At 37.8% G+C, this 17,676-nt stretch overlaps 1 protein-coding gene across 4 annotated transcripts in view; it reads right to left on the bottom strand.

Annotated features, from left to right (window-relative positions):
- Positions 1-17,676, bottom strand: part of parp4 (poly (ADP-ribose) polymerase family, member 4) — a 130,161-nt gene that overhangs the window by 66,934 nt on the left and 45,551 nt on the right. For all 4 annotated transcript variants that reach the window (XM_048533178.2, XM_059646658.1, XM_048533179.2 and 1 more), the window contains exons 12-19: positions 16,425-16,523; positions 15,952-16,135; positions 13,680-13,839; positions 11,462-11,586; positions 10,976-11,107; positions 10,618-10,704; positions 4,470-4,634; positions 561-604 (exon numbers count right to left, since the gene is read on the bottom strand). In XM_048533178.2, coding sequence (XP_048389135.2) covers positions 561-604; positions 4,470-4,634; positions 10,618-10,704; positions 10,976-11,107; positions 11,462-11,586; positions 13,680-13,839; positions 15,952-16,135; positions 16,425-16,523 — 996 coding nt within the window. The remainder of the gene's footprint in view (positions 1-560; positions 605-4,469; positions 4,635-10,617; positions 10,705-10,975; positions 11,108-11,461; positions 11,587-13,679; positions 13,840-15,951; positions 16,136-16,424; positions 16,524-17,676) is intronic.

Genomic DNA, 17,676 nt, shown 5'->3' with positions numbered 1-17,676 from the left:
TCTTCAATGAAAACCAGGGCTTAGTTCAATATTGTTCAAATAGACATTAACATGAGAATCATTTTTGATCCACCCAACTTACACTTCCAAACCTCTCATCAGTACTCCAGGAATTAATAGTCTTTATCCTCTTTCCAAATAGGAACTGATCCAATTTATTTTAAAAACCTGCACATGATTCTATTCCATGATCAAACAATTGTAATTCTTTACATGAGTAAGTATTTGGATGCTGACCGGAAGGGAGGGAGTTTGCTGGAGGGTTTACCTTCCTAATTAGTACACAATAGTGGCAGCATTAGAGCGTACGGCCAGATGGGGTTGCAGAAGAAAATTCACTTGTGGTGAATCTAGTGAACTGCCTCTGGGGCATTCACGGTAGTCATCAGGAATAAAAATTTGAAGCTGACTGACTTGTTGCTGTAGTTCGGCATTTGGAGCATGCGCTGCACTGGAATTCCGATACAACCCACTTTCTAGGCCAAATTTATCAATTTGTGAACAACTACCATTTTCAGGACTGCTGCTAAGGTTACCAAAATCCTTAAAAACAGACTTACCCGGCTGGTTCCAGTTTCTGCACATCAATTTTTTTCAGAGATTCCTGAAAATAGTTTTTGAAGCTACATTAGTAACTATCTCCATTTTAGAAAATGATTTAAAATTGTTTTATTTTTTCTGCTCTTCATCTCTTTCAGTTTCATCCACACCGTGAACCATGATCAGATGTCAGGGAGTAGACGAGATTTCCCTAAAAGTACTGTAAGGAGATAGCCTATACTCTAACTTTTATGCTTATTTAAAGGCAAGTGTCAGGTGCTGTGTTCCAGATGGGATTCGATTGGTCCACTACTGGACTTTAATCAAAACATGATTTATTCTTGCAATACAGTTAAAATACAAAAAAAAAGTTGGCATAACGTTACCTCTATTGAAATGTTTAACAAAGTAATGAATTTAACCACAATTCATCAATTGCTCTAAAATTTCAGAATACAACTGCTGTGAAAAGGAGTGTGACTTGCCTTCCCCCAACAGTTCTGAGCTACAGAAGAACTGTCAGTATGGAAATACAGCTCCACATTTCTGAAGAAGTCCTGAACAGTCTCTCATTTCAGAAATGCGGAACTCCCTTCATGTATAAGGACCAGAATAATCTGCATTGCATGGATAAGGGTGTGTTCTGGTGCCATACCTTAAAACAATGGGGAGAATTTAAACTAGTGGGAGAAGAAAGTCTTAGACAATATAAAAACAAAATATGCACTTCAACCCTGAGGAGAGAAACAGCTAATGTTTGAGGTTAATGACCTTATGTCCCGCTTGAAAAAAAATCAAAGGAGTAATGGGTTTTAAATAAATAGAGATGAGGAAATGGAGAGTTAGGAGAAAAGAACAAAAGTAAGGTCAATGACTGGGTGGAACACAGGAGAAATTAAATGGTAAACGGGACAATAGTGCAAGGTACAAATGAATTGATACTGGGACAAGCAAAGGATCAAAAGCTGCGCTCAGCATAAGTGTAATTAAACATTACAGAATCATCACCAACAGCTGCTTCTGAAAATAAGAAAATGAGAAGAGGCTATGAGCTGAAATTATTCAATCCAGTCTTAAGTTCAGAAGACTGTAGGATAGCTGATTGAAAGAGAATGTGCCATTGACTGGAGAAACATGGCATGTGAGACAATCTATTTTACAGAATGTGCCGTTGCCAAGGGTGTGTTTATGGGATGTGCCACTCATGGTGAGTGTGGTGATACTGTGTCTTTAAGAGGTGTATCTTGTCCTAGATAACAAGGTGTGGAGCTGGATGAACACAGCAGGCCAAGCAGCATCTTAGGAGCAGAAAAGCTGCCATTTCGGGCCTAGACCATTCATCAGAAATGGGGGTGGGGGGTGGGGAGAAGAGGGTTCTGAAATAAATAGTGAGAGAGGGGGAGGCGGATCGAAGATGGATAGAGGAGAAGATAGGTGGAGAGGAGGCAGACTAGTTAATGAGGCGGGGATGGAGCCAGTAGAGGTGAGAGTGTAGGTGGGGAGGTAGGGAGGGGATAGGTCAGTCTGGGGAGGATGGACAGGTCAAGGAGGTAGGATGAGGTTAGTAAGTAGGAAACGGTTGTTTTTGAAGACAGGTTTTGAGCCATAGGTGACAAACTGCCCCTTCCAAGTCAATAAATTAAACAGCTTGTTAGACCTTGAAATTTTGTTTTCAATTAGAACAACAGAAGCAGCATGAATGGGCGGAGTCAGGGTCCTACAGAACTAGAATTTTAGTTTAGCTTTCAGCAGCTGTAGGGATTTTGAAGTTGGTTATGGAAGCTGTCATACTTCTCTCTTTACCAGAATTTTCTCATGGTCTTTTTTCCTCCTGGACTGGAGAAACATGGCATGTGAGACAATCTATTTTACAGAATGTGCCGTTGCCAAGGGTGTGTTTATGGGATGTTACTATATTACGCCAGTTGCTATTTAGTTGTTAAATAATCTATTATTCTGTTAAAACTTTCCAATGCAGTTAATGTCATACTCACTCTTCTTTCATTTGTTTGTATTTTAATTATAGGATAAGAATAAAGGGTGTTTTGCTTTAAGCCGAGTAGTGTAGCCAATCGAATTACATCTGGAACACAACACCTTACACATGGTTTCAAATAAGATAAAAAGGTAGGCTATCTCTTTGATATATCTGAAGGAGGTTTGGTCTGGTCCATAATGTGAGCTTCAGTGCATCAGTTTAGGAAGAAAAGAAAGAAAATTCAACTTTTGCAAAGAAAGGTGCTGCATTTATACAGTGCCTTTCAAAAATACTGGACACTTCAAAATGGTTTACAGTCAATGAGGTACTTCTGAAATGTTGTATTGTGGGAAATGCAACAGCCAATTCATATGTTCCATATTCCCACATACAGCAGTGTAGACAGATGGCTTGGTTTTTTTTTTAAGTGACGCTGATTTGATCAGCATTCCACAGATAATTCTCTTGGCCTTCTTTGAAACACTGCTACAGAATATTTTATATTCACCCAAGCATGCAAAATGGGCTAGGTTCAAAACTGCAGCCAAAAGATACCATCTCCAACAGTCTAAAACTCCTACTGCACAGATATGTCTGCATAGATAGTTGTGTAAAAACACAGGAGTGAGACTTGAACCTGGGAGCTTGTAGTGTAGAGGTGAGACTGCTCCCAAGTACCATTGCTGACACGTTGCGAATGGGTCAGAGAATTAATATAGCAAGCACTAGTAGCTTAGAGAAACATTTGAAGACTGAATGGAGGTGATCCATACAGAGGACACTCAATCTGTGTTTGGCACTCCCAGGTAACAAGACTGCATTATGAGCAATAAATAAAATATGTAAAATTAGAAGTAGCACAATTAAAACACTGTTTTTCCTGGAAGATTGATTGGGGCGTGGCATGACACAAAAGGAAGTAAAAAGCAGGTGTTGCATCTCCTGCGGTTGCATAACAAAGGGAGCATGAGGGGTTTTGAGGTATGGTGGTGGTGTCCCTATTTCTGAGCCAGAGGGAAATTGCATATAAATAGAAAGCGGGACATAACACAAGCACTTCGTTGGAGGCTCACTGATGACGTTACCTAGAATGGTGACGAAACGTCTGAAAACTAACCTTCCAGCTCAGCGAGCAAACTCACATCCGGAAATTGCATTTGCTCTAGAAGTGTGTAGAAACATCTCTGAACAGGTTGATTTTAAAAAAATGTTTATAATAGATGCTAAGGTTGATTAAAAAGTAGGATTAGAGATTCGCAGATGTAGCGATCTGTTTGCAAAGCTAGAAGTGATGGAGAGGGGGAAGAAGATGCATTTAGCAGTGTTTAGCAAGATTAGAAACTTTAAGAAGTGCAAATAAAGGAATTGTATTGGAGAAATTAATGGGATTAAATGGCAACAAATCCCTTAGAGGTGACGACTTGTATCCTAAGATCTTAAACAAAGTAGCTGAAGACATAGTGGAAGCATTGGTTTAATATTCCAGATTCTTTACATTCTAGAACAGTTTCAAAGGGTTGGAAGATAGTAAAGATAACTTCCCCATCTAAGAAAGGAGGAATGCAAGTTGCTCCTTAGTAAATTCAAAAGTAAAACAAAACTGGGTGAAATAAAACAAGTAGCACAATTTGGATAGAAGTTATTAAAGTTTCTCTACATAGGTTTTATATCGACTACCCTTTCCTGAATCACAACACGTACAAAATAGGTGAACAGCTATAATTACTAGTGTTCACTGGAAAGTAAATAATATTTTTTTAAATGGGAGAAAGAAGATATCAATACTTTGAAGTGCACTTGGATTCAAACATTAGATTTCACATTTTGAGTGAGAGAACTGAAGTACAGTACACTCAGAAGCAGAAGTTAACATTGTTATAACTAGAAGCCACAATCTGCAAAAATAGTTCTATATGACAGATCTGCCAAAATAAATTATTAAAAACTGAACCTGAATTTTCTCTTGCAATGCTTTGTCCCGTTGTTGAGATGTCAGACTTCCAGACAGTAGAAATGAAATGTATTCACGATCAACTGAGAGTTCAGTGATATAGGTGATTTTAATGATGACACTGGCATTTGCAGGTAGATTGCCAACACTAATGGTAAAGACATCCTGAAACATTAAGTATAAAGTAGATTATGCAGACAGAGTAATAAAAAATGGAAAAAGCTCTTAACACATCAGGAGATGGAGAAAGTGAGCAAGAAGATGTTAATGCATATCACAATATATTTAAATAAATTAATGACAATTTGGAGCTTTTTCAGTGTTCTCCAATGAATCACAGATAATTTACCAATTAATTTTGCTTTCCTAGTACACTACATTTTGTTCAGTTAAAAAAATGCAGAACACTATTTTAGTAGATTTAGTAGATTGTGCTGTACTGTGAGAGAGAACTACATTACTTGTTCAGACAGCACAGAACAAACAGTTTTAATGGTTAGGAGTTCAGTAGTAGCATCATGAAAGATTCTGCTATTTAGTTTCACTAATCATGTCAGATTCTAAGTTACAAGTTTCCATCATTAGATTACAAATAAGCAAATTGAAAATGTTTGTAATAATATTCAGAATTAGAAATTTTAGGATTTCAAGCAATAGACCGTGAAACTTTAATTTTCTTGTTGGTAACAGAGATTATATTTTCCAGCTGACAGAGAACAATGTTCATTCCAAAGCAGAATGAGCATGGAGAGACTTGGCAGGTGGAGAAATTGTCTGAATCTGTTAATATGATCTTAATGAGATCTTCAAATTAACACTGAAGAGAACCTAAGACGTTTGTGAAAAAAGGTGTGAAATATATTGTAAATTGATATGCTATGATGATGTATAATAACAAAATTACAATCTTTCAGATTCATTCTACGAGATGCTCCAGGTTTACCAGGGCTCGCTCCTTGCTTCACCACATTCAGTGTCACATGTTCACACTGACAATTGATTCTAAAATAGGTGACCTTTTTGGTTTCTGACTCACTCTCTTTACATGCAATTTTGTCTTATAAAAAACTGAAGAAAAACTAAGTCATGAGAAACAAAAAGAGAGGCGACAACCAAATGGTAGCCTGCATTGTGTTAGTAAGTTGTGTATACTTGATGTTGACTTGCCTTTCCATGACAGACTTCAATAAGCTATAAAACATTTATCATTCAATTTCAAATTCTCTGGATTTTAAAACTTCAATAACTCTGGTAGCAATCTATAACACAGCTGGTGAGACATAGTCTTTTTGCCAAAGATGCCCAAGTGAGAGATTACACAAAGTGGAGTTGGAGGAACAAAGCAGGCCAGGCAGCATCAGAGGAGCCCACCCCCGGCCTCATCCCATGCACGTCTCTCCCTCTCATCCTCACCTCCTTGAACTGATACAACCTGTCCATCTTCTCTCCCACCTATCCACCCCTCCCACCTCTGACCAAACCCCATCACTCCCTACCTGCACTCACCTATCACCATCCCACCTACCCTCCTCTCTCTATTTACTTCTGAGCTCCCTTCCTCCTCCCAATTTCTGAAGAAGGGTCCCGACCCGAAATGTCGGCTTTCCTGCTCCTCTGATGCTGCCTGGCCTGCTGTGTTCATCCAGCTCCACACTGTTATCCTCTTGGTGACATTTCTCTACAAGCACTTTCAATTTTGCTTTAGAAATTAGAAGTGAATTGCCAGCAATTCCCCCTAAGAACTCTAATTTGAAAGATCATGCTGTATACCTCTATGACTCTGAGTTATACTTAAATCTCTTCATGGCCTTCCCCTTCCAATCTCTGGAATCTTCCTCGGCACAACAATCCCAATCCCATCTGCAACTAATTCTTCACTCTATTGATTCTAGCCTGATATGCACCATTATTCTAATCAGCCCATGCCCTCAGCATCTTGAGCTTATGTTTTGGAATTTCGTTCCTAAACCTGTCCCCTGGTCTTGCTGATACCAATTTCTTTGACTAAACCTTTTATCAAATTCTCCGTTATTGTTTAAATTTGTTGAAAAAAATGCATATTTCGTTGAAGTATTTCACAACACACTCATCAGGACATTCATACGGGGAGCAATATAAAGGAAAAAAACATATACAACAGCTGGATGATGACTGGCAGTTAACAGCCAAGTTTTGTTTAAACTTAAATAAGGCAGGTTGAATTGTCCTGAGGAATATACCAAAGAATGGCTGTCACCTATTTAGTCGAATTAAAGTAAGCATAATGTATGAACATGTTGTTTTGGCTGTAATAAACAGGGCCCTGTGTCGTAATATATGTAGCTTCCAGTATGTGCAGTCATATTACCCAGTAAGCCAACCGACAATCTTCAATTGATTGTCAGCACAGTTCTTAACACGCATGGGATTATTTCGGAATTAGCATCACATTGGTACTGAAATTCATTTACCACATTGGGTGAAGTTTAGGAGATTGGCATCTGGATTTTGGGGATCTCCATTTGTGGATGTAGGTACAGGTTTTGATGGGAAGAATTGCTTCTTAGCTCCCTTCAAAAAAGGCTCCTCTCAAAGTGATAATAGGTGCTTTGGGACAATGGGACTGGAATAACAGCTCTAGCTTCTTTAACGCTAGTTCCATCCCATCGCTCTTGCATTTCCACCCGTCAGATTCTGGCTGTTGAACAGCAGCAAAATAGGAAGGTAGATCTCTACCTAGATCTCAGGATTAATAGTCTAGCAATAATACCACTAGGCCTCCCCTCAGTTACTTCATCAGTAACCAGTTCTTCACTAGAAGTGAAGATGTTTACGGATCAATACATTGTGTTGTACCATTTGCAATTCCTCATTTATTTAAGCAGTCTGTATCCATGTACAGGAAGGCACCAACGACATTCAGGCTTGAATCGGCAACTGTTAAGTAGTTTTCACACTATCCAAGTGCCAGATAATGACTCTCTCCAACACGAGAGAATTCAAGTCCCCTATATTGACATTCAACCGCATTATCATTGCTGGGTTCCCGGGCATTAGCACCAACATCTTTGGCATTACTACTGTCTATAAACTTAAGTAGAAGCTGTGTCTACAACGGCTGTAAGAACCTGGGATTTCTGCTGAGGAGCATTCAACTAATGACTCCCCAAAGCTTTGACATCATCAAAACTGCACAAATCAGGAGCATAATGGAATCTCTCTGCTTGTCTGGATGAGCACAGCTCCACATTATTCACGAAGCTGAACTTCATCCAGGGCAACTTTGGTGCCCACTTGATTGGCACTTCATTCACAACCTTAAATATTCACTTCTTCACCAATGGTAGTACTATATACCATATAAAAGACATGCTATTGTGACATTTCAAGGCTGCTCCAAACAGAACTTTCCAAAACCACAATCCCTACCACCAAGGAGATCAAAAGCAGCAGATGGATGGGAACACCATCATCTTCAAGTTCCCCTGCAAGTTATTTGCTTTGCTGACTTGGACGAAGGTTGCCACTTTTTCACTGTCACTTGGTCAAATCCTGCAGTTAACTTCCTAACAGCACCTCAGAGTGTACCAGAGTGCCAATCAGTGGGCACCAAGATTGTCCTGGATGGAGTTCAGCGTCTCGAATAATGTTGCAGCTGCACTCACCCATGCAAGCAGAGATTCCATCATGATCCTGATTTGTGCAGTTTTGATGATGGCTAGGCTTTGGGGAGTCATAAGGTGAATGCCCGAGATTAAAAATCGCTGGTCGTGCCAGTGATCTTGAGTACAGGAGTTGAGAGGTCATGTACAGGACATTGGCTAGGCCTATTGGAACACTGCATGCAATTCTGGTTTCCCTGCTATAGAAAGGATGTTCTGAAACCTGAAAGGGTTCAGAAAAGATGTACAAGGATGTTTCAGGGACTATAGGGAGAGGCCAAATAGGCTAGGGCGTTTCTCTCTGCAGCATCAGAGGCTGATGGGTAGGGGAGTCAAAAACTAGAGGGCACAGGTTTAAGGTGAGAGGGGAAAGATTTAAAAGGGGCCTAAGGGGCTACTTTTTCATGCAGAGGGCAGTGCATGTTTCAGATGAGCTGCCAGAGAAAGTGGTGGAGGCTGATACAATTACAGCATTTAAAAAGCATCCGAATGGGTATATGAATAGGAAGGAATAGGAAGATAATGGGCCAAATGTTGCCGAGTGGAACTATACTAATTCGGGATATTTGGTCGGCATTGATGAGTTGGACCAACAGGTCTGTTTCCATGCTGTATATATTTATGATTCTAAGACATACATCTGTTAATGTCAGGTTAATCATATTTATTTAAGAGAAATGGGTGCTGGCTATTAATTGTCCGTGCTCATATAAAAAGGGAACAGCTCTAGTGGCAGTATCTCTACATTCGCTCTAGAAAGCAAGGTTCAAGTCCCACCCACTCCAGTGGTATGAAATATCATCAAACAGGTTGATTTAGAAAAATAAAGCATACACAGAAAGATTAGCTATAATGCAGTGTGCAGGATGAAAGCGGTAAAATTGAGGAAGGCAACAAACTCTGTAAAACTCTGTAAAAGATACAGGTGTCTTGTTTCAATTTCACCAGCTGGTCTGAATATGATTAACATTGGTTGCACAGGATATTTGCATAAAGATGGAGATTGGAAGACAGAAGATTTTAATTGGAATTAGTTAGGACAAGAATAGCTAAAACCAAGCATATGATTTCCCATTCATGTTTAGTAAAGTTGAACCTAATTATCAAAGGAAAATGAACAGATATGTAGAAAATGAATTACATTCTTACCAAAGAGAAAACAAATAATGGCCTGGGACTGTCAATTCTTATTAAAAACAGAGAAGGTGCAGAGTTATTTCGGAGCGGGACTTGTCAATTGGACACTGAGAAAGATCTGGTTAATAAATTAACATTTATAGATAAAATTTATAATAAAGATGCTCAATTAAGTGGTAGGAAGCACAGGCAGATTTCAAAAAATTTAGAAAATAACAGTTAATCATTAGAAAAACATTTAATGAATTTTAACAGAATACACTCAAAATTGCAAAAATTCTACACGGAGAATCTGAATTCAGTGCATGTCCTTAGAGTGTTGAAGTGTGTTACGGTTGTCCATCCCTATGGATGGGCTTCAAGTATTAACTGGAATTAGACTTTTAGAAACAAATATAGATGTTGGAAGCCTTAAAAATCCTGTGAAAATATTTATTTTCTGCATTTTTCATGGCTGAGATGGGACATTTAGTAGTATCATAAGAAATGGAAGATTTAATAGTAGAGGCATTCAAGACCATCCATTTTTGGGGCACAAGCATCAGCATGAAAGGATTATAACCAAAAGGAGTAATGATAGATAACAAAGTGTGAAGCTGGATGAACACAGCAGGCCAAGCAGCATCTCAGGAGCACAAAAGCTGATGTTTCGGGCCTAGACTCTTCATCAGAGAGGGTCTCTGATGAAGGGTCTAGGCCCGAAACATCAGCTTTTGTGCTCCTGAGATGCTGCTTGGCCTGCTGTGTTCATCCAGCTTCACACTTTGTTATCTTGGATTCTCCAGCATCTGCAGTTCCCATTATTGCGGAGTAATGATAGATACATGTTTGAAAGCTGTGACAGACAACAGGAATGAGCGCCAGCAATGTTCAGGAATATTCAATAGGTGAATTAGATGCAATGACAATTATCATTATGCAATCATTTGTTCTAAATGGAATAACAAGATTTTTGAAATGAATCAAAGCTGGGTTTAAGCACAAAACAAAATTCCTCTTTAATACAAAATATGTGAGAGCTTTCTTCCACAATAATAAATAATAATTTTGAGTGTGTCTGGAATTGATGTATGTAATTATGGAGAAAATAGATAATCTCTTTGCAATGGAGGAACAACACACCCTTGGCTACCCAACAGGATTCTAACATAATTGTGGATGTTTCACGTACTATAACAGGCAGAAAACTATAATAGAATAGAACTACTAATTAACTAATTTTTTGCTGTCTGCAGAGCCTTGTATCGAATCAAATTATGGATTACATCCCAAATGAAGTCAGAAAATCATAAAAATTATAATAAATGTCTTTCACCTCCGTGATTATTACACCATGTTCAGAAACAGGTAAAATGATGGTTAAAACTTACAGCAGCAGCTTGATCCATTAGATAGGCCCCATGACCTTCTCTGATGGCCTGTCTGTACTCATGATGTGCTTGACTTTTCTCTTTTACCTACAAAGATAAAAATGTATATATTGGTTATCATACTAGGTCAAAACAGATTTTATTTTAAATAACAGTGAACACTTGAACCAGTGCAATTTTACAGTGGTCAGATACTCAGAACACAAGAACTCAAGAAATTGGAGCACAGAAGTCTAGGTGAATCTGAAGACATGCAAATTGTATGGTACGATACAAATCAAACAGATTAACTACTGAGAAACCTTTAGAAATAACTTTATTCCAGACTTGAAACAGTGAGAAACTTTCTCTTACTTACCTGGCCAATTATGTGCTTTTTATTAAAGAAAGCCTCAAATCCACAGACAGCTGCTGTATCATCCAAAGGAAATACATACTTAGCTTCTATAGGAAATGTATTGTTGTTCATGTAGGATTGGAAAATCACAACCTAAAAGACAAAATAAGATATTTACTAATGATTTTTATATTAAGGTTTTTATATGAAGTGAAGATGGGAATAATTACTTCCAGTGCCTCATATAGCTGAGCTCTATCCCTTCCCCTCCCAAAACAGACACAAAACATATATATCCCCTTCTCCCTATCAGAGTTGTATGTGTTTTCTTTCTCCTGGTCTGTAACTGTAAAAATATTGTACATCTACTTTTACATATATGTCTGCATGCCTCGAAGACAGAGGAAATATCCTCTAGTCTGTATTTTGGAAGCAAGTTGTTGTAATCAATCACATTTAGTTTCCTGTCTTCCAAGTTTTGGCACTCTGATCAATCACTGTTGGTACCTCTGCAACAAGATCCATTAACTTTGCCTCTACGTGGATTTCCTCCAGGGCAATCACATTGCCAGCACTGTCCTGAAGACCAGATTTAATGTTTTTCACTGGAGCCTGAGCAATTTCCAAATAATCTGCAAGTAAAAACAAAATCAAATTATTACAACTTCTTACACTTGTCTCAAGGATTTCATTGCAAGGAAAAGATAAGGGAGCATTGCCAGTGGCTCTACGGTACATGCAATTATAGCCCGAGTCAAATCTCCACTCAATGCTTTAGGCTGTGGGCAGACGATGGCTCAGTGGTTAGCATTGCTGCCTCACAGCACCAGGGACCCAGGTTCGATTCCACCATTGGGTGACTGTCTGTGCAGAGTCTGCATGGTTTCCTCCCACAGTCCAAAGATGCGCAGGTTAGGTGGGGTGGCCATGATAAATTGTCCATAGTGTCCAGTGATAGAAAAATGCAGGGTGGAGGGGTGGGTTTGGGTGGGATACTCTTTGAAGGGCTGGTGTGGGCTGAATGGCCTGCTTCCACTTAGTAGAAACTTCTACAAACTGTTCTGAAAACAAGTGTGAACAGTTTTATGTCACTTTCCCACCAAAAAGGATGGCCAGAAAATACAGTACCAAAATGTAAAAACAGATTAGTTGTGTTATCGAGAGAATGGTGTGCAGCACAAGAATATCTAAAAGTGGGAGAGTTAGAAGAAAGGAAATATAATGTTGCTTCTTAAAAACTGGAAAAATGATTCCACAACTATTAAATTTAAATTTAGGCTAGATGAAGAGGACATCTGTGGCTTATTTTTTAATACTCAAAGGAAAGTTTAGGTTGTCTTATTGAGAAGAAGGTGCAAAGTATTTAATCTTGCTGACAACAGCAGCAGTCTATGAGTTCACAATGAGTAAGCTTTGGGTTTTCCAAAATCAGAGAAAGGGTTTATAAGTAAATGGTTGTGCTGTTAACTATCCATTCAACAGTTCATTTGAAGATGAAATGGAATTGGGGCCCAGAGTAGCTAATAAGAATCAATAGGGGCTATGCTGAATTACGAGAATGGTTAGACTTCATCTGAGTATTGTGTAAGGTTCTCAATGTCACACTGCAGAAGGGGCAGAAGATGTTTACTTGAATACTTTCAGGAATGAAGATCTTCAGTCTTGAGGATAGACTGAAGAAGTTGGGACTGTATTCCTTGGAGAGGGTATATTAAGAGGAGATTTGATAGGCTTTTTCAAGATCATAATTGAAGAAAGAGGGTATGTAGCAGGAAACTGTTTCTGCTTGTAAAAGGAGTGTTTCAAGTACAATACGATTTTTCTTTGGAACTCTTCTTCTTGACTCAATAATGTTATAACTCACTCCATATGTAGAGAGGCTGAAGAAGTGGAAATACAAAAGACAGAGAGCCTGGTTTCTACATAACTGGGTTCACCTACAATTGACATAGTATTGGTATCAATATCGAAATAGATACAAAGCAGAGAGTGTTTCTTTTCAAACAAGGTTGAATAGCTCAGGCCAATTACAGGAATGTTTGACACTACCAAACCTGAGTAAGTCGATGTGAGTCCCTTCAGGGACTGTTTAGGGATCAGAGGGCATAATCTCAGAATAATGGTACATTTAAAACTGAGAAATGGAGATTTTTCTTCTCTCAGGAGGTAGGGAGTCTGGATTTCTTTACCACAAAGGGCTATTGAGGCCAGGTCTTGAAGTATATGCAAGGCTCAGACAGCCAGATTTTTAATTAGTGAGGAAATCAAAAGTGATGAGAAATGGCAGGAAAATTGAGTTGAGGATTATCTGATCAGTCATGATCTTATCGAAAGGCAGAATAGTCTTGATCGGCTGAATGGCCTACTTCTACTCTTATGCCTTATAGTCTTTAGTTCTACAGAAGATTGAAATTAATCAAACTGATTTGTCAATAATTTTCTCACCTCTCTAGAAAGGTTCTGTAGCAGGTTCCTCTCTAACTCATTTACTCTCTTGATTATTTACAGTCCTAAGAAATTTTAGGATGTGATTTGAAAGTGCAAACAATAATATCACAATAACTTGCTTTTCCTGTAAAATTCATTGCTACTAAATTGGTCATTTATGCATACAAACAATGTTAAAAAAACATGCAAATGAGCTACTGACTTAACACTAATCAGTTTGGCAATATTTCATGGATTTCAAATGATAAGTAAAAGGCATACTTAAAGTAATTCTGACCTATATCACTGTCTGTAGATGTCAATGTTGAAGGGCTGGTTTCTTCAGGAGTTACATTAATCAGGGGATGAAAAGGTTTCAGTTGGTCTTCACCGAAGCAGAACTGGACAACATATCTAATTTTCACTTGAGAAGTGCTATAAACAACAAACTCATCATCCTGGGAGCAAAAGTTTAAAACAACACTATTGATTCATAGAAGGAAAATGACAGCAAACAAACTCGAGTACATATCTAGCAACATCAATACCCAAACCAAAGGAAAAAATTTATATTTAATTAATTTAAGGTGCTCAGTGGACAAATGTCTTGAAACAATTATTTTATGAAGAAATTCAGAAGTAGCTACACACATTTAATTTGATTACTTTCATTGCCTGAAAATATCTTTATATAAAGGGTGACCGGAAATATTCATCTATTCAGGGGATCACATTGTCTGGTGGCTGTATTTGAAATTTTAAAGTGATAGGAATTAAATTAGGACAAGGGATGCATATATGCAGGATGGCAGAAAGGAGACACTATACAGGTGGTGGTGACGCCAAGGCTTCCAAACCCACGATGTCTACCTCGAAGAACAAGGGCAGAAGATGAATGGGAATACTGCCACCTGCATGTTTCAATCCAAGCCACATATCTTCCAGACCTGGAAATGTATTGTCATTTCTTCATTGTTGCTGGGTCAAAATACTGAAACTCTTATCTGAACAGCAGACAATGCCTCTAAAGTCCACAAATCAAAGGTTCAAGAAAGCAACTCAACCATCACCCAGTCAAAGGCAATTAAGGATGAGCAATAAATGATGGCCTAGTCAGTGATACCCACATGGTCAAATTTTTAAAAATGGCACTACAGCAACAAATTACATAGCAAAATTGAAGAAAGATAAATCAGTTTATTATACAGTGTACAGGAAAATAAATTCAGTGCTAGAAGTTGAGTGGGAAGTAGACCAAGCAATCAAGAGATAAGTCATGGGTGGGATGAACCAGCAGAACCAAACAGTGGGGGCTTGGAGAGTGGGAAGGTAGCAATTGTCTGGAAGATCTTCCTGTTTGTGACCAAGAAATCTATAAGACCCTAATGGGTGATGACTGAGATGATGTGTACTAGCAAAATTTTACATTTTATAAATGTTCAATTAATAATTTTTTAACCTTGAAAATCCTGGTACTGAAGGCAAAATTAACTTGCATAAGCTGTTTGCCACATAGAAGACTTTATTTAAATAGAATAAAAGACATGCTTTCTGCAATAAGTCTGCATTTTCTCGGCATCCAGAAACAAAAGAATTTTTATGAAAAACTAAAGATCTTACATACACCTTGTTGAAAATAGGATTATTTAAATAAATATTCAAAATAATAAATAACAAAGATTTTTCCACATCGATTAATGGTCCGAGGCAAATGTATTCAATATTCACAACTGTTATTGAATTTTGTAGATAAAGAGAGATAGCAATCATGTTTATAAAGATGTAGGGCGACAAATACTTTTTCAATTCTGTTAAAAATGCTTTTTTAAAAATTTTGCTTGTAGGATGTGGGTATTGTTGGCTTAGCCAGCATTTATTACCAATCCCTAATTTCCCTGAAGAAAATAGTGGTGCGCTGCCTAAAACTGCTACAGTCCTGGGGTGTGTAGGAATACTTACAAGGCTGTTGGGAAAGAAATTCCAGGTCGTTGACTAAGTGACAGTGCAGAAATGGCAAAATAGTTCCAATATTTGGAATGGTGTGTGGTTTGGACAGCAACTTGCAGATGGTGGCATTCCCTACTTCTATTGTCTGTACGCTTTAAGAGACAGAATCACAGGTTTGAAAAGTGCCGTCAGACGGTCCTTGGTGAGATATTCAGTGCATCTTGTGCATGGTTTACACTGCTGCCATATGCACTGGTGGTTGAAGTTAGTGAATGTTACAAGTGTTGAGTGAGATACGAATCAGGTGGATTGTTTTGTCCTGGATGTGATCAAGTTTAGGATGGACTCATCCAGACAAATTGACAGTATTTTTCCACACTCCTGACTAGTGCATTACAGATGGTAGATAGGCTTTGTAAAGTCCAGAGATAAGTTGCTCAAAATCAAATTACTAGTCTCTAACCTGCTCTTCGGCTAGTACATTTATTGGTATTGACATTAAAACATATTTTAGTGTTATACTATTTATCCAAGACTAAACAGCACAGAGAAGAAAACTTTTACAAAACCATCACAAAAAAACAAAATGTTGCATTCACAGTTTATGGCATTGACTGACATACCTCAAACTCTGAGTAAATACATTCAGTTTTACATATTCCATGTACACTTGAATATTCTGCTGGTGGAGTAGATAAGGTGAAGTCCTTCTTATAGTACTTTTTACATTTACCCAGTGAAACATCACAGATCACCAGGAGACGGCTCCCATTAGTTCTACTTGGCTTTGAGTATTTAATACTTGTGCTGCAATTTAAAAGCAGTCTTTTATTGAATTATGCATCACAACATATGAATATAAGGACATAAATTATTCAAGGACACTACAGTCCTTTCATCGTTTATGGAGAAGAGTAGTAAATCGTTTTCAAATTTAATTTTGCCTATCATAATTGTTCATGATGCAGCTGACCACAGGTACATAGATACATCTTAAAATAAGAATCATGAACTAAAATAATTTTTGGCAGTGACATTAAAAATTTTGTCCACATTAATCATCCTTTAAGAACAATGCTGAGCAAATCATACTAACCTGATGGAATTGCTGAAATAAATTCCACTTCCAAGACTGCCGACATCAGTTCGCTCTACCCCATAGTCTTCTACCACCATCTTTGGTAATAATAACCCTCTGTGAAATTAGTGCAAAAGCACATCATTGTAGAATGCTGCTCATCAATGAGATTGCTATATATTTTATCATGGATTAATTTACAACACAGTGTTGTAAGGATAAAACTCTTTTGGCAGTCTGAACAATTTTTAAGCGTAAACCGTCTTCACAAAGGATTATTGACAAACGTGTTGGCTAGACATACTAGCAGTCCTGGAGCAGCACATATGATTAAAATGTTTAAAAAAAATGGTATGAGCCACATCACCAACTGCTATTGTCTATAAAAGATCTGCGAATTAAGCTATTAATTATAATATTAGGTAGTTGTTAGACCAGTCAAAAGAAGACATGAGAAAATGGATATCCTTGCAAGATATTGGACAGATTAGCAGATATATATGTGCACCTGAACTCAATATGTACAAATCTGCTGGTCATGCAGACACTCAGAGTTTAAGCTGGCATGAGCAAAACTGACTTAATGATTCAAATGACCAGCACTTTGGAGGACTGGGAATGGTCAGAAACAAAACTAGAAGATAAGGACTGAGCTTTTATAGATGAATGCTAGAACCTATCAACTATCCCAATAAAAATGTGCAAAGTATTTTCTCCAATGATTCGATGGGTGATTGCCATTCAAGTACGGTAAAATGCTGCCTTGAAATACCATGATGTCTCAATCATTAACAGTGCCCTAACATAAGATTTACTGCAACATAATCATTATAAAATCTTAATCCTTAAAAATTGTAAATGTATGATAAGTATACATATGTAGTACTATATAAAGCTCTCCGTGCCAAAAGCTAACCTACAATATTACAGATTTGGGCAGCAGTGATGCAGCTTACCTATGTCACATCATCGAATCAGAATTTTACTTGACTTTTAATTGACTATTTCATTGTTGATTCCAATGGGTTGTAAGTTCAAAATAGTTAGCAGCATTTTTAGAATGTATTTGTTCTTAATTTAGAAGAAGTGAATTATGGAATTGGATAACACAAGCATGAAATGTCAGCCTTTAAAATGCTTTTACTCAATTTTTGATCAACTGTCAACTGTGAAGTCCTCTGATTTTGCATCACATTTCATGAAGAACTGACCTGCTTTTATTTCTGAGTTTTCCCCTACACCGGGGTTGAAAATCCATTAAAATGTCGGA

This window comes from Stegostoma tigrinum, chromosome 6, assembly GCF_030684315.1.
Source record: "Stegostoma tigrinum isolate sSteTig4 chromosome 6, sSteTig4.hap1, whole genome shotgun sequence".
NCBI lineage: Eukaryota > Metazoa > Chordata > Chondrichthyes > Orectolobiformes > Stegostomatidae > Stegostoma > Stegostoma tigrinum.
The sequence above is the reverse complement of the archived record's forward strand: the minus strand, read 5'-3'. Positions and strand labels throughout refer to the sequence as shown.